The sequence below is a fragment of the Molossus molossus genome, unplaced genomic scaffold, assembly GCF_014108415.1.
Source record: "Molossus molossus isolate mMolMol1 unplaced genomic scaffold, mMolMol1.p scaffold_m16_p_14, whole genome shotgun sequence".
NCBI lineage: Eukaryota > Metazoa > Chordata > Mammalia > Chiroptera > Molossidae > Molossus > Molossus molossus.
Window position 1 is genome coordinate 2,801,848 of NW_023425349.1, and position 23,008 is coordinate 2,824,855.

At 63.0% G+C, this 23,008-nt stretch overlaps 1 protein-coding gene across 1 annotated transcript; it reads right to left on the reverse strand.

Annotated features, from left to right (window-relative positions):
• Positions 1-6,532: 6,532 nt before the first annotated feature.
• Positions 6,533-22,660, reverse strand: DBH (dopamine beta-hydroxylase). The gene is made up of 12 exons (XM_036261676.1): positions 22,343-22,660; positions 19,765-19,911; positions 18,280-18,537; positions 17,180-17,356; positions 16,497-16,599; positions 14,260-14,426; positions 10,817-10,960; positions 10,402-10,440; positions 9,734-9,793; positions 8,356-8,483; positions 7,772-7,931; positions 6,533-6,664 (listed from the first exon to the last, which is right to left on the reverse strand). The coding sequence occupies exons 1-12, from the start codon at positions 22,658-22,660 to the stop codon at positions 6,533-6,535; spliced, it is 1,833 nt and encodes a 610-aa protein (XP_036117569.1).
• Between the last annotated feature and the right edge of the window lie 348 nt (positions 22,661-23,008).

A 23,008-nucleotide genomic window follows, 5' to 3' on the forward strand; every position in this document is an offset into this window, starting at 1 on the left:
AGAGCCCTCCTGCCTGGATGTCTGTGTCCTTGCCTCTTCGCCGCTGGACCCTGGGGGAAGGGCCTTGCGTAGAGCTTTAGGGGGGTCTGCCCTGCTCCCCTTGGCTGGGCACCTGCCACGGGACCCGGCCTCCCTGCCGGGTGGGTGCCGGCCGCCCCATCCGCACGCCCAGGTCCTTCAGCTGCTCCCCAGCAGGGTCTCAGTGCCCATGCAGCCCAGGCAGCCTCAGCGCCCCTCAGCCCAGGGCCCCTGGCTCTCGGGGAGCAGGGGGAAGATGCTCAGCGGCAGAGAGGACAAGTTCCCGCGGGAACTCGAGGGGCAGTGCGGTGCCGGGGGTGCAGGCTGTCGCCCTCAGAGGCTCACACTGCGCAGCCCCGCGTCAGGCTGAGCGGCCAGCCAGGCTGATAAAGCTGTAGCCCGGGAAGACGGCCGTTGGAGAGCTAGCTGGCCCCCTTGCCAGACCCCAGGCTGGGGTGCAGGGACCCCTGACTTTCAAAGGCCTTGGCGAAGGAATACCCGCAGCCTCCCCTGCTCACCTCGGCCTGGCCCCAGCAGGGCGTGGGCCAGCTTCCCAGACCGCCCCGCCTGCTCTCCGGGCTCTGGGCTTTGGCCACAGGCCCCCGGGTGGGGCTGCGCACGTGTTCCTTCCACAGCCTGCCTTTGGGGGTGCTGAGGACGAGGGGGCAGGCTCAGGTGCCAATGCAGCACCTTCCTCAGGGCCTGAGCTCAGAAACAGAAACTCGGGTTTTGCCCCCACATGTGTTTGCTGCCCCCGAGGAGGACCAGCCCTGACCCTCCGGAGAGGCCCTGGGTCACGGCGAGAGGCCGTCGGGGCCTCCTCCCAGCTCACCTGCCTCATCCGCCGCAGGAGGGCCTGGCCGCCCCGCTGGCCCCTGGCCGGCACCGCACAGCCCGCCCTTGGACTCGTCCCCCCGCGGCCGGCCATCCTTCCTCACCTCCTAGGGGGCACCTGTCTCCAGGTCCAGTTTGGCAGGTTGTTCCGGACAAAGTGAGCACCGTGCCAGGGGTTCTGGGCAAACGGCGGAGCTGGCCTGGAGCTTGAGCGAGGAGAAAGGGGGCTCCTGTGTCCCCAGCAGTGCCTGGAGCTCAGGGCGGGGTGGTGCCCCACTGGGGGTGAGTGGACAGGCGCCGTCCTACCCATCTCTCCCGCCAGGTCCTGCCCATCAACCTGAGCAGGGGTCCAGCTCTGTCTGCACCGGGCTGTTAGGGACTCAGGGTCCCAGGTCCTTGTGCCCAGCAAGGGCATTTGCGTCAGAGCGAGGCCAGCATTCGGCCTCCGGGAAAGAGCCCCACTGGCAGGGACGAGGTGCCCGTTATCCCTGTGAGGACAAGGGCCCTGGCAGTGGAAAGCCAGTGACCCCCAGTTCCCTCGCCTTCCTGAGGTCTTACCTGCCCGGGAAGGGGCACACCTGTCCCCCGCCCAGCTGACCAAAGTGGCAGCAAACGCATTTGGCAAAGGAGGCTCTGGGGGCCGACGTAGGTGATCGTGAACAAGGAGTTCGTCATGTGCTAAGGTCCTGGGGTGGGCCTGACCTGCCATGTGACCGGGGAGTGCGGGGCCCTTGTGCTCCCTCTCTCTGCGTCAGCTTGGGGACTCTCCCCGTGGGGCTCTGCCTGTCTAGGACACTCCCTGCTCCCCAGGGAAGCGCTGTCCAGCCTGGGTGGGGCCTGGGCTGTCATCCTTGCCTTATGGGACAGTGCACAGGAGGCCAGAGGGCTTGCCCAAGGACAGCCAGCACCTCCCACCCAAGTCACTGCTGGGGATGTGGGCGCTGACCCCCCTGGCTCTGGGTCACTCGGGAGTGAGCTTGAAGAGGGCCCTTGGGGCAGGTGCCCTGGAGCCCTGGCAGGGCCCTCACTCCTCCAGGCGAGGGTCCCTGCCCAGGAGCGTGATCGAGAGAGAGGGAGGGAAGGAGAGAGGGAGAGAGGGGGGCACTCTGGGCTGCGGGGAGGGGCAGAGCCTGGCCGCTGGGAGCCAGGGCACCGCACTCCACGGCACGCAGCAGCCGGTGCGCCGCGGGCTCTGGGAAGGAAGGCCAGCCGGGCCGCCTGCCTCCTGCCCCCAAGCCGCAGCCCCTGGCCTCTGGCTGGCTCCTGGGGGGCTCGTGGCGGTGCCGGAAGGCCCCAGAACACTCCCGAAGTAAAGGGTTAAAGCCCAAGGCTGGCCCTGCAATCAAACATGCCAACCCTCTGATGTGGGCAGACTCACAAGCCCCCCTTCCATGGGCTTGGCCTCGGGATGACTGTCCCAGCTGCTCTGGGGCCTGGGGTCACACTGGGCCTGCTGCCCCATCTCCTAGCAACTGCCGTCCTGGGCCCTAAATAGCTGCCGCCTCCCCCTCTTCCCGCCCCAGCTGAGCAGGCAGCTGTTGAGGGGGTTCTGGGCTCAGGTAAGGAAGTGCCCGAGGTCGGAAGTCGGTGCCTCCGGGCAGCGAGCTGAGTTCCGCAGGGCGTCCTGCTGGGAAGGAGTGTGAGGGTGTCCCTCGTCCTCTCTCATTCCTGAAGTGTCCAGCGGATCTCACTGGCTCACCCTCCCACTGAATCTGGAGCCTGACCCACCCCGGCACCCACTGCCACCTCCCTCGCCTGGGCACCGCACCCCGGCTCTGGTCATGGCTCCCACTGTTCCTCCGTCCCACCCCACTCTGCTCCGCCAGGCTGCCTCCTCGCCATCCTCAGGCTCGTCCCCACCTCAGGGCCTTTGCACAGCTGTTCTTTCCAGCAGAAAGCGCTTCCCCAGACTCCCAGGGGACTCACTTCCTCCCTCCCTCAGGATTTTAACTGACTTCACTTCTCAGCAAGGCTGTCTGACGCCACCTCGTCTCCCTCTCCTGACCTACTGAGCGCACCCCACCATCTGCGCCACTGGCTCCTTCCCCCAGTGGCTGTCGGCTCCCCACTGGAGTGGAGTGTCAGCCCCACAACAGCCACTTTCCGGTCACGGTTCCCTCCCCAGTGCTCAGACTGGAGGAAAGCGAGGGGGCGGGGTGGGGCGAGACCTGGGACCAGAGGACTGGGGGACCGAGGGGCCAGCTCGGGGCAACTGTGGTGACCTTGAGCCCATCCTGGGTTCAGCCCTCAGATGTGCTCGGGTTCTCGAGGGGCCGTGACCAGCCCCTCTGAGGTCAGAAGCACAGAGAAAGGCCTCCTGGATTCTAGCCTAGAACCGTCCACTGAAGGCCCCCACGTCCCTACCAGGATTCTAGCCTAGAACCGTCCACTGAAGGCCCCACGTCCCTACCTGGATTCTAGCCTAGAACCGTCCACTGAAGGCCCCACGTCCCTACCTGGATTCTAGCCTAGAACCGTCCACTGAAGGCCCCACGTCCCTACCTGGATTCTAGCCTAGAACCGTCCACTGAAGGCCCCACGTCCCTACCAGGATTCTAGCCTAGAACCGTCCACTGAAGGCCCCACATCCCTACCTGGATTCTAGCCTAGAACCGTCCACTGAAGGCCCCACGTCCCTACCTGGATTCTAGCCTAGAACCGTCCACTGAAGGCCCCCACGTCCCTACCTGGATTCTAGCCTAGAACCGTCCACTGAAGGCCCCCACGTCCCTACCTGGATTCTAGCCTAGAACCGTCCACTGAAGGCCCCACGTCCCTACCTGGATTTCTAGCCTAGAACCGTCCACTGAAGGCCACACGTCCCTACCTGGATTTAGCCTAGCCACCGTCCACTGAAGGCCCCACGTCCCCCCATACCTGGATTCTAGCTTTAGAACGTTCCACTGAAGGCCCCAACGTCCCTACCTGGATGCTAGCCTAGAACCGTCCACTGAAGGCCCCACGTCCATAACTGGATTCTAGCCCTAGAACGTCACACTGAAGGCCCCACGTCCCTACCGGGATTCTAGCCAGAAACCGCCATGAAGGCCCCACGTCCTACCTGGATTCTAGCCTAGAACCGTCCAGAAGGCCCCCACGTCCCTACCTGGATTCTAGCTATGAACCGTCCACTGAAGGCCCCCACGTCCCTACCAGGATTCTAGTCTAGAACCGTCCACTGAAGGCCCCCACGTCCCTACCTGGATTCTAGTCTAGAACCGTCCACTGAAGGCCCCCACGTCCCTACCTGGATTCTAGCCTAGAACCGTCCACTGAAGGCCCCCACGTCCCTACCAGGACTGTCCCACAAAAACAGGCTCTGGTCTGGGGGTCATGGGTCATGGGTCATGGTGGACGCCTTCCATCCCAGAAGCTCCCGAAAATATAGGGGAGTGTGGGGTGCATGTGTGAGCGGGTAGGGGGTGGGGAGGGGACGCAGGAGGAAAGAACAGCCTGTGGCCCAGCCTCAGCTCAGGGTCTCCAGGGTGTGTCTGTGGAGGGGCCGCAGTGGGGCACCCAGCACCCCTGGGCTCAGTCTCTCCGTGTGCATGACGGGATTGGCGGGCGGGGCCGAGCCTTTCACAGTTGGGGAGCTGGAGTGTCTGTCCCCACCAGGGCATGGGGCTATTTCTGGTGGTCACAAGGGGGTGCTGGGGGCCAAGGAGGCCAAACCTCCCGCAGCAGGGGGGCCAAGCCTCAGCCGGGAAGACGGGTCCTGCCCGAAATGCCCGTGGAAAACCCCGCACCCTGGGCGGGTGGTCCAGGGCAGAGCCCGCCTGCAGCCTGCGGGGGAGCCCAGCTGGGGGGAGTGTGCCCCGCCCCCACCCTGAGCTCGGCCCAGCTGCTTGCTGTCTGGGGCCTCAGCACCAGCGTTAGGTCTCTGCACCTCAGTTTCCCCATCTGTCTGTGGGAGCAGACACCATGTGCGTCGTGGGCGTACTGAGTGTTATCACAGAGCCAGAGTGCAGAGTGGCGGCTCTATCAGTAACCCTGGGGTAAGTCAGGTGGGGGCGCTGTCCGGGCCAGGGGCTGGGTGGGAGGGTGCGCACGCTGGCGTCTGTGGGAGGGACCCAGCAGGCTGTCCCAGGAGGACGAGAGCCGGGAAGTGTGAAATGTGGGGGAGGGCATCACTGTGGGTGGCCGAGGTTCTGGAACTGGGTGTGGTTTCTAATCACCACTGATCCCCTGGGGACCCTGGGCGAGCCATTTCTCCTCAATTCCCTCTTTGGTGAGACTGGGATCCCACAAGTGTCTCTCGGGTGTTTGGGGACAAAGTGGTGGTGGCCAGCGAGGGCCGGTGGTGAGGCGGCAGACCTCCTGGCTGACCAGGGCCGCGGGCGGACGGGCACGAGGGAGGGAGGGGTCTGCTCCCGGGGCCGGACACCAAGGCCAGAGCTGGGCCTGCCGCGCAGGGAGGGGCCGCTCCCGCACCTGTCACGCGCGGCATCAGGATGACCGAGGGCTGGCGCTCCGGGCTGCCGGGCCTGGCCTGCCACAGCACCGCGCCCTGTGACTAGCGGGTGGCGGGCGTGATTTACACGACGCAGTGCAGAGCCTGCCTGCTCCGTGTAATGAAGTGACTCACAGGAGAAGCAGCGCTTACTGACGTCTGTTGGGGTGTCGGCGGGGGACGCGAAGGCCCATCCATCACCCCCTCTCTCCCCGAGAGGCTGTGCAGCGTTTTGCTGAACAGGCTGAACAGAGGCTAATCTGTGAGTCCCCGCAGAAACCAGGAGTGAACTTGGCCTTACGAGGAGGCAGCTCCGGGGGAGGGAGGAGGAGGCGGCTCCCGGCGGGCACGGTGCCCTCGGGGACGCTCAGCCCCGGCTTTCTCGGAGGGGAGGCTGCCCTGTATCAACCCTCAACGCCGTCCTGTCGGTGAGCTTTATTGTCTCATTGCCTAACGCAGCATCAGCCCACTTCACAGATGAGAAAATCGAGGGGCAGGAAGGTGAAATGGTCTGCCCAAGTCACGCCCTCACCGAGAGGCCAGCGGGCTTCTGGAGGGGGGTCTGAGCCAGAGCCTGGGGTCTCCCGGAGGAGAGAGGAGCTCGGGGCTCCTGGGCCGCCCCCCGGAGGAGCTGGAGCCCAGATCGGCGCCTGCGTCCTCGCCCGCTTGTCTCCGGGGGTGAGCGGCTGTGAGGGTTTGCCTCTAGGTGGGCGAAAATATCTATTTACCCTGAAACAGAGTGATTTGCCAGGCAAGGCTCTAACTAGCTAAGTGGCTTGTCCTCCTCCGTGGGCAGGGGAGCCTCCATGGCAAGCGCACCGCTCTGCAGGAAGGGAGTCCGGATCCCGAACCCGGCCCACCAGCACCCATCACCGCCAGCGGGCTGGGGGGTGCGTCTGCCCCGCAGTCAGGGTGGCTCACGCCCCAGGAGGACGGTCGCTCCCAGACACGGGCAGGGCTCTCGGGGCGCTGGGCTCTCGACCACCCCGCTGGGTTATCCTCACTCTGCATCAGGGGGCTGAGCAGGGCCTTGGTCAGTCCAGTCCTGGTGGGTCAACAGGAAGCTCTCTCGGCCATGCAGGGGGGAAGCTGGAGGGAACCGTGGTCTCAGGCAGGGGCAGAGCCTGGCCCCTTCGTCCTGGGCACACTTGGATGGGGTCTTCACATGTGGGGGGCACGGCATGAGCCCACAGGGATGGCACAGAGGGGGAGTGAGCGATGGCCAGCCACTCAACTTTTGCCCCCACCAATGCTGACCACAGTGGGGCCGGCGGGGCTCCGAGCCGGGCGGGCTGGGCACCGAGGGGCGGGTTCTTCCAGCTGGGAGACGATCTCTGGCAGGGGTTGTAGGTCCCACTCACCCTGCAAGGAAGGAACACGAGGTAAACTGAGGCTGGAGGGTGAAACAGGGCACCACCTCCGTGCCACTTTCCCCGACGACCTCTGGGGTTCTCGCCCTCAAACTCAAACTCACCCTCCCCAGTGGCTGCTTGCAAGTCTTCAGCTGGAGGTCATCCTGGCCCCTCCACCCCCGGCCCACCCTGGCTTCAGTCTCCACCCAAAGGAAGCAATCAGCGCCCCTGGGGGCAGGCTGGGGTGCCAGCCATTCCGTCCACAGGTGGCCTCAAACCCAGGTCTGCTGCCTCGTGTATCAGCCTCACCCTGGCAGCTGGGGTGTTTCCACCGCAACCACTGCGGCCCCGGGATGCCCCCAGGGGCTCCGCCCCGGCTTCTGCAGAGCCTTGCCCGCCTCGCTCAGCCCCGGGGTAAACGGGTCTCCGATAAGGAGGTGAAACCAGCTCCGGTTTCAGACTGTTCGGTTTCTCCCCGTCCCTCCCCCTCGCTTTATTTTTAGGTTTCGGGGGAGGTGGCTGGCGCCCTGTTCACACCACCGAGATTAGTCCCGTGATGTGGCGAGGTGATGTTGCCCAGGAGAGGGGAGCCTTTCTGGGGAGCCTTTCTGCCCACGTGGGTGCGGTCAGCTTGTCCCTCCGCAGGCTGTCTTTCTGTCTGGGCCAGTCTACACCACCTGATTTCTCTATTAGGTTGTTTTTGTTTTTGTTGTATCCTCACCAGAGGACATGTTTGCATTTATCTTCAGATAGAATGGGAAAGAGGGAGGAAGAGAGAGAGAGAAACATTGATGTGAGAGAGACACATCGACTGGTTGCCACTCACACGACCCCAACAGGGGTGGGGGACACACTGCAACCGAGGTACGTGCCCTTAGCGGGAACCGAAGCCCGGTCTCTCTGGTCCGCGGGCCGACGCTCTAACCGCTGAGCCACACCGACCAGGGCTCTAACAGTTTTGTGTGAGTGGTTCTTGCCAGCTCCTAGGAGGGGAGTCCTGTCCCCCTTACTGGGGTCCCCTGGGAGCCGGGGGCTGATGTGGGCACAGAGGGCAGGCAGCTGCAGGACGTGGGGTAGCCGTCGAGGGCACCGGCCAGGGGCCCTGCGCACCGGGTACCTGGAAGCGCAGGGCGGAGGACTTGTTGCAGTGCATGGAGATGGGGGCGGAGCCGTACAGGGCCCGGAGCACGGCCCGATTGAAGAAGTTCCAGGGGACAGCGGCGAACTGCTCAGGGACAGAGGCCTGCGGGCAGGTGCAGACGTCCTCATTGCCGAACCTGCGACAGGAAGAGCCGCCCAGTCTGGGTGTGCAGGGGGGAGGGGAGCCCAGCAGGGTCCCCAGACTGGCCCCCAGGCCGCCTCCTCCCCAGCAGAGCTGCCCACTCTGGGCCTCCTGATGGGCTGTCTTGGCCCTGCCTCCACCGGCGACGGCTCGTAGGCTTCATCGCTCGTGCCACCTGGACGGGCTGGGTGGAGGGTGCTTCTCAGGCCAAGTCCAGGCTCAGCAGAAAAGGAGTGTGGGGGTCCACGGGTGACGCCTGCCACCAGCACCTCGAGAAGAGGTGGGGTACATCGCCCCTGTGTGTCCGCCCTGCTCTGAGAACCCAGCCTGGACTCCCCCCTTGCGCCCAGCTGCCTCACAGGGTTTGTGTCAGGTTCTCCGCCGCGGCCGGAGACCGTGCAGCCCTCCCCCAGCCGCACCTGTTCATGAGGTGGAAGTACTTCTGCAGGAAGCCGGGGTCCACCGCACTCTTGCAGAGCTCCAGCTGCGTCTGGGGGTAGTAGTGCACGTAATTGACGCACATCTCCTCCCGGATGCCGAAGCCCCCCTGCGGGGAGAGGAGAGCAGCCCTGCACAGGCCCCGCTGGGCTGCCGGCATTTCTGCTGGTCAGTGCATGTATTCAGTCATCCACTCACTCACTCACTTACTCACTCATTCACTCATTCACTCACTCATTCATTCACTCACTCACTCACTCACTCACTCATTCACTCACTCACTCATTCACTACTCACTCACTCACTCATTCACTCATCACTCACTCACTCCTCACTCACTCATTCACTCACTCACTCACTCACTCACATCACTCAATTCACTATCACTCACTCACTCACTCACTCATTCCACTCACTCATTCACTCCTCACTCACTCACTCACTCTTCCTCACTCACTCACTCACTTGCACTTCACTCAACACTCACTCATCATCACGCACTTCACTCACTCATCCACTCACTTCATCTCACTGCCACTCATTCACTCACTCACCATCACTCATTCACTCACTCACTCATCAAGCACTCACTCACTCACCATCACTCACTCACTCAATCACTCATTCACTCACGTCACCGTCACCTCACTTCATTCACTCACTCACTCACTCATTCACTCACTCACGTCATTCACTCATTCACTCACTCACTCATTCACTCCACTCACCTCACTCACTCATATCACCTCACCTCACTCACTCATCTCACTTCACTCACTCACTCACTCACTCACTCCTTCCCTCACTCTATTCACTCACTCACTCATTCACTCACTCACTCATTTCACTCCACTCACTCACTCATCACTCACTCACTCACTCACTCATTCACTCACTCACTCACTCACTCATTCACTCACTCACTCACTCACTCACTCACTCATTCACTCACTCACTCACTCACTCACTCACTCATTCACTCACTCACTCATTCACTCACTCACTCACTCACTCACTCACTCACTCACTCATTCACTCACTCACTCACTCACTCATTCACTCACTCACTCACTCACTCACTCATTCACTCACTCACTCACTCACTCACTCATTCATTCACTCACTCATTCACTCACTCACTCATTCACTCACTCATTCACTCACTCACTCATTAATCGAAGGTGCCAAGGGCATCTCTGCTGTCTGTCCAGCCACACTGTTTATCAGATGAATGGGGGAGGGGCACCTCTGCCCTCCAGCAACCTGCACTCCAGGTGAGGAAAAGGACGTCCTCCCAAACCGGAAGCCCAGGCTGCACAGCTCCAGGGGTGAGTGGCAGGGTGAAGTCAGGTGACTTACCACGGTGGCCAGCGTCCTGTCTTCGGTGTTGTATGTACAGGAAGTGATGAGCACGTCCCCCTGTGGAGCCAAGCCGGCAGATGTCCATCAGCACCCACCCACCTGGGGTGGCGGGTGCTCTGGGTCCCCATGTGGGACTGAGCCACAGTGCATGCAGTCATCTGTCCATTACTGAGGAGTCCAGCAGTGGTCCCTGTGCCCCCACATGTGAGGGTCACAAGCTGAGTGTCCCCAGGGAGTGACCGACTACCCATTGGCTTCCGTGGTCCCTTAGTACAGAGGCCACAGCAGGCGGCTGGTGACTGTGCAGACTGGCTGGTCATGGCACAGCCCTTGGTGAACTCGGGCAGGTCCCACATGGCCGGGCTCCCCTTCGGCGTGATCGGAAGTATCACTGGCGCCCCCACGCCCTCCAATCCCTCTGCAGCCCTCGGTTTCTGCTGTCGGCTGAGTGGGTGGACAGAGGCATGGCACCCTGGGTGCTGTCTGTCCCGACCAAGGCCTGTCTGTGAGGTCCCACTGAGTCTCACCGTGGGACAGCCCCGCCCCTGCCCTGCGTGGACACGGGAGAGAGCTTCGCGTGGCCTCCTCCCCTGTTGCTTTCTGTCTCTCTCCTCCGGGCCCACACTCCGGCCCTCCCAGCCTCTGTGGCCCTGACTGGCACCCACCTGGTGGACGGACACGACCTTCTTCAACATGCGGATCTCCTGGGTGGGCAGAGCAGAGGGCGGAGGGAAGGGGGACTTCAGAGAGCTGCAAATCCAACTCAGCCTCCTCCCCGGCCCTCCGGGGATAGAAATTTTCCCCAGCCCCTTGGGGGAAGCCAGGACTACCTAAGTTGGGCTTCTGCCAGGACCAGGAGGGATTAGAACAGGAGGTGGGTTCCAAGACAGATGTCACCACTGGGCTGCTGGGTCCCCCAGATCCTGCCATGGACCCCCGCCAGAATCCACCACGAGTCCCCCCCTTAGATGAAACCCCCAGGGGGAAGGCCCGGCCCAGGACCAGGGACCTGGGATGGGGCGTTTCTATGGCTGCTGGGGGACAGGGTCACCAGGCCCTGCGGGGCGGGAGGGTCCCTGCCTGGAAGTGAGGGCTGTAGTGGTTGTCCCTGTTCACGATGGTCATCTCGCGGCCGGCCCGGGCCAGCACGGTGACAACCTTCCTCCCGGTCAGGTGCGTGTGGAGCTGCGAGGCGAAGATGTGGATCCCAGACGGAGGCAGGGCCTGCGGGGCAGGGCAGCGGTCAGGGTCTGACCACGCGGGGGCCTGGCCGCTGCCCTCTGGGGGCGGCCAGCGCCGGACTGCGGGCCGCAGGGCAGAGAGGCTGAGTTGCTCCCGGAGCATTTGCATCCCCGGGCCTGGTCTTTCTCCCCATCAGTCAGACCCCCATCGGGAGGGAATGAGCTGCCCCAAGTGTGACGTCCTTCCCAACAGCAGCTTGGTCCGGAGCCCCAGGGGCGGGTTTGGGTGTGGACGGCTTCCCTTCAGTCCTCCCCGGAGCCCCTGAGAGCCGACAGGTCCCTGTGTTCACTCCGCAGACCTCAAGGAGAGTGACTGTGGGCAGGGCTGTGGCAGCGTGTGCTGGCGCCTCCCTGTCCCTCGCGTCCGGTGGACGCGAGTGTTTGTACTAGGTGGTCCCCTTCAGTGGCTGCCACACCTCAGCACCACAAGCTCCCAGGTGCCCCGCGGCATGACCTCGCTTTGCGGGCACGACGGCCAGGCGGCCTTCCCCGGCGGTCCCGGTCACCTGGCATTCCGGGCGTGGCCAGCAGCGCTGTCGGCGGCTGCACAGAAGCCCCCGCCAGCCCTCCCGGCCAGGCGCCTGGCTTCACCGTCAGGGCACGAGGGAATATCCCAGCAATGGGCGTCCTTTCCAACCCAGTGTTAGCTTCGTGCAGCTGGAAGATCTCCTACAATGGTTAAGTGTTTTCCCCACAACTCCGTCACCTCCCGCCACGCAGCACAGTGTTCTGCTCTGTCTCGGCTCCCCGCTGGCTGCTCAGGGGGTTGCCGGTGCCATCGCCCCGTCGCTGAGTGACCTATGCTGGGCATTCTGCACGTTCTCTGATGTCACCTCTGTGACTTCTGACCTGCACCAGCTCCTGCCCCCGCCCTTGTCATTATCGACAGCTTCTTCCCCCCCGGAGCTCACTTTCCAGCCCCAGGCCCTGGCCACGGAGTCCTCTGCATAGCAAAAGATGTCACTGATGGGAGCTCTGGGGACACAAGAAAGCAGGTCAGATGCCGGATGTGGTGACGATTTCTCGCCCCAGGTCTCCTGCAGGAGCACATGTGTCCAGCGCAGGCTGATAGCTGTCCCCCTTCAGCTTGAGGACGCTCTGCTTGCTGAGTGGTCAGGGGACGTGGGAGCTCAGGAGCCCACGGAGAGAACAGATCCCAACGCATCGAGTCGCTGGGCAGGCAAACCCACGCTGCACGGCACCACAGAGCGTTCTGCCGTGGCGGGCACGGCTCTGGAGGCAGACAGACCCGTCCTGCCACAGCCGCACGGAGACCCCAGCGAGCCTCGTCTGCCCAGCTGAGAAATGGGGTGTGAACACCTACCTGCGGGCTGCTCTCAGGATCACAGGCTCAGCGTGGGAGAAAGTGTTTGCAACATTCACGACAGGCTGTGCAATATCCACCCTCCAACACACAAACAGCTAGGACCAATAGTGAGGCAGATGGACAGCCCCCCGGAAAAGCTGGACAAAGCAGCCCTGGCCGTTTGGCTCAGCGGTTAGAGTGTCGACCCATGGACCAGAGAGTCCCGGATTTGGTTCCTGCTAAGGGCATGTGCCTTGGTTGCAGTTTGTCCCCGGCCCCGGTTGGGGCGTGTGGGTGGCAGCCACTCGATGTGTCTCTCTGACTTGGATGTTTCTCTCTCTTCCTTCCTCTCTCCCTCCAGCTCTATCTGAAGATAAATGCAAAAAAAAGTCCTTGGATTTGGGGGTATGTAGGAGGTTTAGTCAAGTTTAAGCTCACTTAGTCTGGCATAGCAACTTCATGCCTAGAAATCTACCCCTATGCACAAGGGTTCCCTGCAGCCTCCTCCCCATTGGTAACTGGACACTAATCTGGGTGCCAGTCAGCACAGGCCAGGACTTGGGGAGGCAAGCGGGCACCCAGGTGCAGTATTTGGGGAGTCACACCTTGTGGGAGCTGGGTGCTCCCACTGTTGGCTCTGGGTCTAAGTGCTGACCTGCCTTCGGACGGGCCCTGTGCAGGGGACAGGGCTCTCTGGGACTGTCCGCCCTGGGCAGCGCGCTGGCTGTCCCTGGTCTGCCAGTGGAGTCCACACCGAAAGCAGGTTGTGGTGGGAGGGGCAGGCTGTGGGGGCAGGGCAGGCTGTGGTGGGAGGGGCAGGCCGTGGGGGCGGGGCAGGCTGTGGTGGGAGGGGCAGGCTGTGGGGGCGGGGCAGGCTGTGGTGGGAGGGGCAGGCTATGGGGGCAGGGCAGGCTGTGGTGGGAGGGGCAGGCTGTGGTGGGAGGGGCAGGCTGTGGGGTTGGGGCAGGCTGTGGTGGGAGGGGCAGGCTGTGGGGGCGGGGCAGGCTGTGGTGGGAGGGGCAGGCTGTGGTGGGAGGGGCAGGCTGTGGTGGGCGGAGCAGGCTGTGGTGGGAGGGGCAGGCTGTGGTGGGAGGGGCAGGCTGTGGTGGGAGGGGCAGGCTGTGGGGGCGGGGCAGGCTGTGGTGGGAGGGGCAGGCTGTGGTGGGCGGAGCAGGCTGTGGTGGGAGGGGCAGGCTGTGGTGGGAGGGGCAGGCTGTGGGGGCGGGGCAGGCTGTGGTGGGCGGGGCAGGCTGTGGGGGGCGGAGTTAAAGGCAAGTCACAGGACACATGTTTACTCCTCTGCTAGTTTCTTTCAAACATGGCACGTGGGAGGGCACAGGGAAGCAGGCAGGAGAGAAGTCTGGAAGGGGCCGAAAGGGCCACTCACTGGCGGCCTCGGGCAGCGGGAGAGAGCCCTGGGCTGGGCTCCAACCCCAGCTCCACTGCCGGCGTTTTGAGGGGTGAATGCAGGTCAGGTTTACTCGTGGAATATGTGAACGTTTTAAAATGCAGTGCCTGGTCCATCCAGTGTGGCTCAGTGGCTGAGTGTCGACCCTGCACCAAGAGGTCGCCGGTTCGATTCCCAGTCAGGGCGCACGCCCAGGTTGTGGGCCCGATCCCCAGTGGGGGGCGTGCAGGAGGCGGCCAATCGATGTTCTCTCTCATCGATGTTTTATCTCTCTCTCACTTCCTCTCTCTCTCAAATCAATAAAGGAAAAACGTAAAGGAAAAAAGATGAAGTTAAAATAAATAACTGCAGTGCCTGGCAGGACTGGCCCACAGTGCAGGCCAAGTGGACGCCGGGTCGTCGCTGGAGAGGGAGGTGCCGTGCTGACCGGCTCCTTGGCACGCAGAGATGAGAGGGGCCACGAGGAAGCTGCAGGGGCCAAGGACGAAGGACTCGCAGCCCCCCCAGCTGTCCTTCCTTGGCTGCCACCTGCAGGGCCTCGGCAGGGGACCAGGACGGTGCCACTTACCAGCTGGGTGCACTTGTCGGTGCAGTAGCCCGTGAGGACGAAGGCCGTCTCCTGCGGGGGAATGGCCATCACGGGCGTGTACACCAGGCCCAGCTCCATGATCCCCGCGTCGAAGTGCCGGAGGGTGGCTGTGTAGTACAGTCGGATGCCCGAGGAGTCCCGCCGGTCTGGGAGGAGGCGGGCAGAGGTGAGCGAAGGCTCCCTCCCCTCCCCACAGGCAGACAGACTGCCCTGAGGCAGGTAACTGCAACCATACTGTTTCACGGCGAGGCGCGTGCAGTGGATTTGGGGAGCTAGCGACGCCTCTGCAAAAGGCTTTGCAGTTCCTACCCCACGTGCAAAGGAACCCAGGCTGAATCGGTCCGCAGGACGACCTGTCGGTGAGGTTTGGGCAAAGAGGAGGCCGTGGGACCATCCGCAGACCCATCGCTCGGAGGAGCCGCAGCCCCTCGTCAGTTTGGGAAGGGACAGTACATCTGTCTGTTGAAGTTGACAAGGAAATTTAAGGAGCCTGGTTTGTGAGGCAGCCCACCTCACCCCTGGGACCACGGCCCTGCAGGATCGAGGCAGACCCAGGGTGTCCACCGAGTGGGCATCTCAGGAAAACCTGAGCAGAGGCACGGACCCTGGGAGCAGGGCGGCGTGAAGGGGGCCGCCCTCCGGTTGCACACGGTCCAGAGCTCCGCTTGTCAGCGGGGTGCTGGGTGCTCTCAGGCAAGTCTCTGCCCCTCTCTGGTCCTCAGGTCAAAGTCAAGGACCTCTTCCCAAGGAGAACTCGGTGCTCCTACCCATCACGGTCCAGCCACACCTCCAGCTCTTGCTAACTGCAGAGTCCACGGGCCTCCCTGGGCGGCCTCCCGGCGGTCACACGGAGGTGAGGGCCAGAGCCCCGGGGTCGCTGCCTCCCACAGGCACAGCCACTGGGCCATGAAGCTTTTCTCCTGCCTGGAGCCGGTCAGTGACAAGGTCCTGTGACCTTCAGGGGGGAGCATTGGGAGGGCCCCATGGAGAAAAAGGGGGCTGGACAACCCCTCAGAATATACAGTGGACCTGGGACATGGGTGGAGAGCCCAAGTAGATTGGGGAAGAGTCATCATCCCCAATTTATAGACGTGGAAACTGAGGCTCGGAGCCTGATCTGAGAACCCCGCCCAAGATCACAGGTCTGGGAGGGACTGAGCTGGGGCCGGAGCCCAGGGCTCTGTGGGGGCCGGTGGCTCCCTGCTCCTTTCCTCGGGGGTGGAGCCAAGGACTCCCCTCCTGCCTCTGCCTCCCTCCCTTCCCACTCCTCACCCCCCACCCGGCAACGTGCAAACTCAGCCTCCGCACCACTGGGCTGATTACCTCAGAGAATAACAATAAAAAGGGAGGTGCAATTGGTTGCCATTCAGACAGGGATTCAATAATGAAGTCATCGTGCAATTTCGATATTTATGGGGAAGCAGCCCACCTCAGGATCAGCGAGTGACAGGAGCAACCTGGAGTTGGGTGAAGGCTCCATAAATACAGCCAGGTCATCAGGGAGAGACACCCTTCCCCGGCGCTTAAGGAGTTCTCAGAAACCCATTTGCTTCGGGTTTTAAATGAGCCGTAAATCCTGTCTCACGCTGAGAGCAAGCTGACTTATGCCCTTCTCCGCGCTGTAGCTACTTCCCTGGCGGAGCCGCCGGGAGGAAATCACGGCAGCCGTGGGCGGCACACGGCCCAGTGCCCACGTCCACGGGGGAGGGGCTGTGCCCAAGCTCATCTGGCCTCAGGAGGTGACGCACATGGCAGGGTGATGGTCACCCCCCCAGGGTCACGCAGCTGGGAGGACGGGCCTGGCCCAGCCTGGGGCTGATATCTGCTGTCTCCCACTATTTCTGCCCCTGACTTCCACAGTGAAGGAAGTGTCATTTTTTCAAAAAGAGAGCGAGCCTTGTACAGTTTGGCTCAGCGGTTAGAGTGTCGGCCCGCAGACCCAGGTTTGGTTCCCGCTAAGGGCACGTACCTCGGTTGCAGTTCGTCCCCGGCCCCGGTTGGGGTCGTGTGGGTGGCAACCACTTGATGTGTGTCTCTCACATTGATGTTTCTCTCTCTTCCTCCCTCTCTCCCTCCCGCTCTATCTGAAGATACATGCAAAAATGTCCTCGAGTGAGGATAAAAAAAGAGAGAGAGCGGGAGGAAGGAGGCAGGGTTCGGCCATGCGGAGCACCAGGGTCCGAGGGGGGCGAGGCGGCCCGGACCAGCAGCCCTACCTTGTGTCTTCAGCGGGTTGTGGTAGTGAACTTCCAGGCGGAGGAACCTGGAGGACCCGGGGCCGCCGAAGGCAAGACCAGCTTCTTTTGGGTAGTAAAAGGCCTGCCGGGAGGAGAGGGAGGAGGTGCGGGGCACTCAGGTCCCCAGGTCCCGGCAGGCAGACCCGCTGTCTGAGGGGGTCCCGGAGGGCAAACCACACAACCTCTGGGGCCTGAGCTGCAGTGGGCGGTGGAGGTGGGGCAGCTGGATGAGAAGGACACTCTCCCGCTGACGGGCAGCTCATCACCAGCGGGTGCTGGTGCCCCGCGGCCAGCCCACTGCCCGAGCCCTGCCCGGCCTCTCTGGACTCGGAGGAGGCTAAGGAAAGTCTCAGCAGCCCGGGGAGGCCAGCTAGCCTGGGCCACTCTGTGTGCAAACCCCTCCAGGTCCCGTGGGGACGCTGGTCAGTGCCACCAAGAACACGGCTCCTGGGCTTCTCTGCCTTTTTACAGAAAAATCACAGAGGCTGGGCAGTCTCCGAGGCTCAGAAGAGCGGAATGAGGCAACGCCCAGGTCACCGCAGATGTTTGGGGTGGGCCCTCGCCGGTGGCCTCGGGAGCAACCAGCAGAGCTCCCTCCTCGGGGCCTCTCGAACAGAGAAGTGGGGGACACAGAGGGTGGAGGAGGCCCGGAGGGGACGCACCTTGGCCCCCAGGGCCCAGGCGGCCAGCACGTGGCGACAGTAGTTGAGGCGACTGGGCTTCATCTTGGAGTCGCAGGGCCCGTTGAAGCGGGGGAAGCTCTCGTACTCGGCCGCGCACTGGAACACCTCCATGTGGTGCACCAGGGCCTCGTTGCCCTTGGTGATGACGGCCTCGTACTGCGGGGGCGGGGACACTGAGTCTGGGCCGCGGACACCGCCCCCCCACCCGCCCCACTGCAGAGGGCCCTGGCCCAGCAGGTCTCCTCCGCCGGCCTCAGTTTGCCCATCTGTACAATGGGAGGGCTGTTCCAGGGGTACTTCTGGGGTTCAGGGGTTTGAGGGCAGAGGCACCAACCTAGAACCAGGCGGAATCTGTCAGAAGCCCGTGAAGAGCTACCGAGCAAAGGAAAGGAGGACCCGGCCAGCCCTCTCCTGATGAGGTGGAGACAGGGAAATAGCTGTCCTTGTGTGAATGTGGCGGGGGCTGGACAGGGACACAAAGGCCGCCTGAGGTGGAGCCCAGGAGCCAGACACGGCTGTGAGCCCAGCCGGCCACTTCCTGCGGTGGGACTCTGGGCACTCAGACAGCTTCTCTGGGCTCCACCGCCTCTCCTGGGAACAGGGATGATGATGCCCGGTGCTGTGGGCACTCCCGTGGTGATGGGGTTGGATCCACCTCCCCTGCCCCAGGCCAGGCAGGGGCTGGACATTCAGCTACTGTCATTACTTTCTATCTCCAGTGTGTGTGTGTGTGGGGGGGGGCGGTGTTTAGAGCAATTGTGTTGTGAGTTAAGCTGCTTTTCAACGAAGGCGGAGGTGGTCTGACAGACAGGTAGACAGACAGCCCCAGGGGAGGGTGCAGAACTCAAGACATCAGTTGCCTTTGGTCCAGGCTGGGAAGCTGGGGTGTGAGGCCCTGGGAGGTGGGGAGTGAGCAGGGCCACAGGATTGGACCATACCAGTGGCTGCAGGAAGGTCAGGGGTGCCCAGGGTTCAGGCAATCAAAGGACACCTGGTTCGACCAGGACCACGGACAGCTCCCAGGACGGAGCTGCTCTCTGCAGGCCCCCCCGCCCCCAGCACTGGTCCGGGCCGCCTACCATGACGATGTGGTGCCTGGAGAAGCCTTCGGGGAGCTCGGTCATGTAGCACCAGTAGGTGGTCTCCTGGCCGGGGATCACAACGTTGGGGGCTCGGATCTCCATGGTGAGCACGTCCGCGGGCAGCTCCGGGGTGGAGATGTTGGGCTTCAGCAGCTGCACCCTCTGCAGCCCCGTCTGCAGGCCCGAGGTGTTGATGGCCTCCAGCGACGAGAACGGCTGCTCCAGGACCCCGTACACCAGGTGGACGGTGCCGTCCTGCAGCCGAGACAGACGCCAGAGGAGGGCTCCTTGGTGAGCCGGGAGAGGCCAGGTCCCGGCCCAGGCTCACCTGGCAGGTGACACCTGCTACTGAACTTGTAGAGCTACACTGACCACTAAGCCGCCACCAGCCCGTACTGGACAGGGCAGACTTAGGAGGCTCTGGCCACTGCCAAGCTAGAGGCCACAGGCAGACCCAAGAGGCAGGAGTTGGGTTGGCTGTCTCGTGCCGCTGTGGATGTGTGGGACGTGGTGTGGGAGACACTTGACGTGGATTCTGGGTGCCCGTGGATGTGCGTGGGTTTATATGCAGCGGCAGTTTGCTCTCTGAATCTGTGGCCACATGGACCTGGGAGCCCTGGGGGCTGCTCTCCACAGGGGGTGACTCAGCACAGGCAGGAGGCTCTGAGCTGAGCCCAGGCGGCCACGGTGCACCCCTGCAGAGTCCTCGGGACGTCTTCTGCCTGCTTCGCCTCGTCCTCAGGGACTGTGGGCCAGGAGGGCGAGGACTCCGACACCCTGCTCTAGGGACACCTCTTCTGATGTCACCGCGGCCCCCAAGACGCCACGAACCTCTGGGCACGCTCTTCCCTGCCAGCCTCCGATCCCACCTCCGGCATGCCGCTAGCCCACGTCACTACCGTGCCATAAAGTCTACACAAGATGACGATGTCAGAGTGGGATAAAGGTTGAAAGGGTTTTGTCTGCAAGGGCAAGGCGGGCCCTTCCTCCCTGACGCGGGGCCTTGGAGAGCGTGAAGTCTGTGGTTTGGGATCTGCGGTGGCTGTGAACTCCCAGACAGAGCTGGCGGCCCTCAGAGGTCATGCAGGTCCCCTCTGCGCTTTGCAGACAGGTGGACTGAGGCCCAGAGGAGGGAGGGCTCTGCCCTGAGCCTCACACGCTGGCAACAGGGCCAGGTTGGGAAACCAGGTCTCCTGGGCTCTCTCCAGAGTCCGCCTGGAGGTGCTGAACCAGGAGAGACACTGCCGGGGCGAGGTCACCCCGGTCCCAGCTCAGAGGCTGTGGGGCCGGACCCCCATCTAGAACCACGCCGTCTGTGCCAGCAAGAGCACTTTCTGCAGGGCCAGAGGTTGGCGCAGAGAAGGTCTCCCGCCGCCTGTCCTCACCCCGCTGCTCTGGGGGCCCCCCTGGTGTCCTCTCTGAGCTCACTGGCCCCCGGACATGCGTGCTAACCCAGCCCGTGCTGGCGCGGCTGCCACCCACCTCGATGAGGTAATCCTGTGGGTCACAGGTGCTGAAGGGCCTCTTAAAGAGCAGGGACAGGCCCTGGGGGGTCCTCTGTGCCTGCAGCAGCTGGTAGTCCTGCTGGGCGTCCAGGTGAATCTGTCCCTTCTGGTCACTCCAGGCGTCCTGCGGGGACGAGAGCAGGCTCGGAGCACCAGGAGCCGAGCCCGAGCACAAGGCTGCTCCCACGACACTGCTCCGTCAGCCACACTGAGGGTGGATCTGAGGGCTCCGGTCAGGGTGAGGGGCCGCTCCCACTTCCTGCGTCCGCCTGGAGACAGCACCCACCGCCTCACTTCCGCTGCGACCTTGAGGCAGGGCTCTCAAGGGCCACCCAGGGCTCCGGGCTGGATAGCCTGGCGGAGTCCCAGACCCCTGGGTGGGACCCAGGAACCTGTCTTGCTAAGAAAGTGCCGTGATTGGGAACGGGCCTTAGACAGATACTGCTCCCGCTGAGCTGCAGAGGGAGGGGTCCTGGCGGTGCCTGAGCCTTGCAGAGGGGAGGCAGGGAGAGGAGCCGTATGGAGCAGGCCAGGGAGAAGCTGGGCTGAGGGTGGCACTTCTCACAGGTGTCCATCCTGCCCTCGCCCACCTCTGAGAGGGAGCACGGCCTTAACATCACCCCCGCGCCCGGCCGGTGTGGCTCAGTGCTGACCCAGGCACCAAGAGGTCGGTGGTTTGCTGTGGGCCCAGTCCCCAGTGGGGGCGTGCAGGAGGCGGCCAATCGATCTTCTCTGCATTGATGCTTCTCTCTCTCCCCCTCCCTCTCTCTTCCTCTCTCTCTCAAATCAATCGAGAAAAAATTTTTAAAAAATTACACCCCAGGCACCTTGCTCCCCTCACCCAGTCCTAGCCTTGCTTGGAGAGGGTAAACTGAGGCCCAGGGAGGAAACAGACCTGCTGCATTCCCCCAGGCTGTCTGACCCCCCTCCCCCCAGCTGCTTCCCTTGCTCCAGGGCCCCAGGACAGCTCAGGGAAAGAAATCCCCCTGGGGTGAGGCTGGGAGGGACGAGCTCCCCCAGCGAGCAGGCCTCTGCTCCCGCTCAGGAGCGCCACGGGTCCTTGGCCTTAGGACTTTCTTTTAAACGCTGCTTCCAGGGCTCAAGCATGTTTTCTTCATCTCCTTGAGCAAAAAGCAACCCACACAAGATTTTGCAGGAATTCTCCCTCGAGAAAAGCGCCTCCGTGCCGCGCCCGCCGGGGGCCACAGCTGGCTTGCAGAAGGACTCACTTCAAACTCGGAGGCAGAAAGTCCGCCGGTGATACTTGAGCTGGAAATCTCGAATGTATTTGTGGAACATATTGCTGAAGGAGGGAAAATAAGCCTGGCGTTTGTTTGCACAGGAATTTGTTGTGCAAACTGATCTCAGTGCAGGGGGGCGAAGTCCCTGCTCACTTGGCAGCTTGGAGAAGCGGCCCCAGGAGGAGCTGGTCCTTGGGGACCAGCTGCTCCCTCCAGGAACAACTCCGACGGCTGCCCCGGGTCTTTCTTGGCCATAACCGCGGCAGCTGCTGAGTGCCCTTGTGCGTGGAAGGCAGGGCAGCCCAGGGGCCGATCTGCCCCAACCAGGTGGCTCCTGCCCGTCCTACCTGGGTGGTCCAAGCCGCTGTCCTCACCTGTGAACCGGGCAACACACCCTCCTTCAGAGTTATCACGGGGATTAAATGGAGCACAGTCAGGTTGCAGAAATATCAGCCACTGTCGGCTGGTGTCAACGCACGGAAACCCGGAGAAGCGGAGAGAGAGATGCCCCCCACTCTTCCGAGGAGGACACAGTGGCTGGGAGGCAGGTCAGACTCGCTTCTCCGGACTGGGTGCTGCTGCCAGGTTCTCCCACGAAATGGAGTAACAAACCCTCTGTTCACGGGTAAAGAAAGTACTCTCTAACTTAAAATTTTTCATCTTCCTATGTGTGTGTTTGAGGAGAGAGGGGTTTGTGCTCAGGCCCATCTGGGGAGGAGGGCGTGAGGGTGGCTAGGGGCTGGGCCCCCACCTGGGACCTCCCTTCATTTCGTCGAGGCCTCAAAGTTGCTCTGGTTTGAAAGGAAACTTCTCCCTTTCTCCACCCTTTACAGCCAGGATGGGGTGAATTTCGAAGGCAAGGAGTCAAGAGCTCAGCTCCGTGGGTCTGTCCCACCCCGGCGGGTCTGTGCCCCTCAGCTCACCTCCTGCAAAGCTAGGCCTGCAGCACCGCGTCCTGGGCCCTGGCGTGCGTGCCGGGCACTGTGCTTGGTCACGCGCGGCCACGTCGGAGGGTGTGGCTGCCCTGCACGTGTGTGCGAGTGGAGAATGTGGGGTCTGCACTCCCGGGGGGGGGGATAGGGTGCATTTATGTGCGTGCGTGTCCTTCCTCTGCGGCCATGCTCCTTGGGCACGCGGCGCGCTGTGGTTTAGGTGGTGCAGTCAAGGACCATGAAAGGCATCTATTCCTCATTTTGTCTTCGAATTGGCATCCCCAAGACACCCACGCTTGGGACACAGGGTTGAGAAAGGTAAGTGTAGGAGGGAGGCCAGCTGGGGGGCCGGGTAGGGGCAAGCTCAGGGCGGAGGACTTACCCCAAAGTAGGCCCTGTTCCCGTTGGTCCAGAGCACAACGAGGTCCGCGTCCTCCAGCTGGCCGCGGTCCGACATCCCAAACAGGACCCCGGCCTTGAGCTCGCGCACCAGGAGCTGGAAGTGGACCGTCTCCTGCTCATAGCTGACGTTCCAGGAAAGCTCCAGGGCCCCCTCGGGGTCCAGGGGGACGTGGTAGGGGAAAGGGCTCTCACGGGGCGCCGAGCCCTGCAGGGCGGCCACCAGGATGACCAGGAAGACGGCCACCGCCGTGCCGTACATGGAGGCGGCCTCGCGCACGCTGGGGCTGGGGACCTGCATGGCCGGGTGAGCGTGGCCCTCCCGCTTGGCCATTTATGTCCTGGCCCTCTGGGGGGTGGGCCCGGGCTGCAGCAGTAATCACATTTGTCTGGTGGGGAATCGAATTGTCCCAGCGACCTCCCACCAGCGCGTGCCCCGGGGCCAAACGCTTGCCTCCCTCGCTCTCCTAATTGGCTCTAATGGCACATGGACACCATCAGTGGAAATTGAAGCGGACTGGCCCGTCTCGGACGGCTGTCGGAAAGCGGCTCCCTGCAGCCAGAAAGCCCTTCCCACGCCTTCCAGCCAGACGCCGGCTGACCACCAGGCGGGCTGGCCCCCCCCCGCCCCCCCACCGCCGACGGGATG

Bases quoted from the DNA above. Each gene is read 5' to 3' on its own strand.
- DBH (XM_036261676.1), bottom strand. From the start codon at position 22,660: ATGCAGGTCCCCAGCCCCAGCGTGCGCGAGGCCGCCTCCATGTACGGC. The intron at 14,427-16,496 runs GTAGGGCTGCTG...GCCTCCTCCCAG, and splicing joins CAACCCGCTGAAGACACAAG to ACCGGCGGGACTCCTCGGGC. The intron at 10,961-14,259 runs GTAAGTGGCACC...CCTGCCCCGCAG, and splicing joins CCGACAAGTGCACCCAGCTG to GCCCTGCCTCCGTCTGGGAT.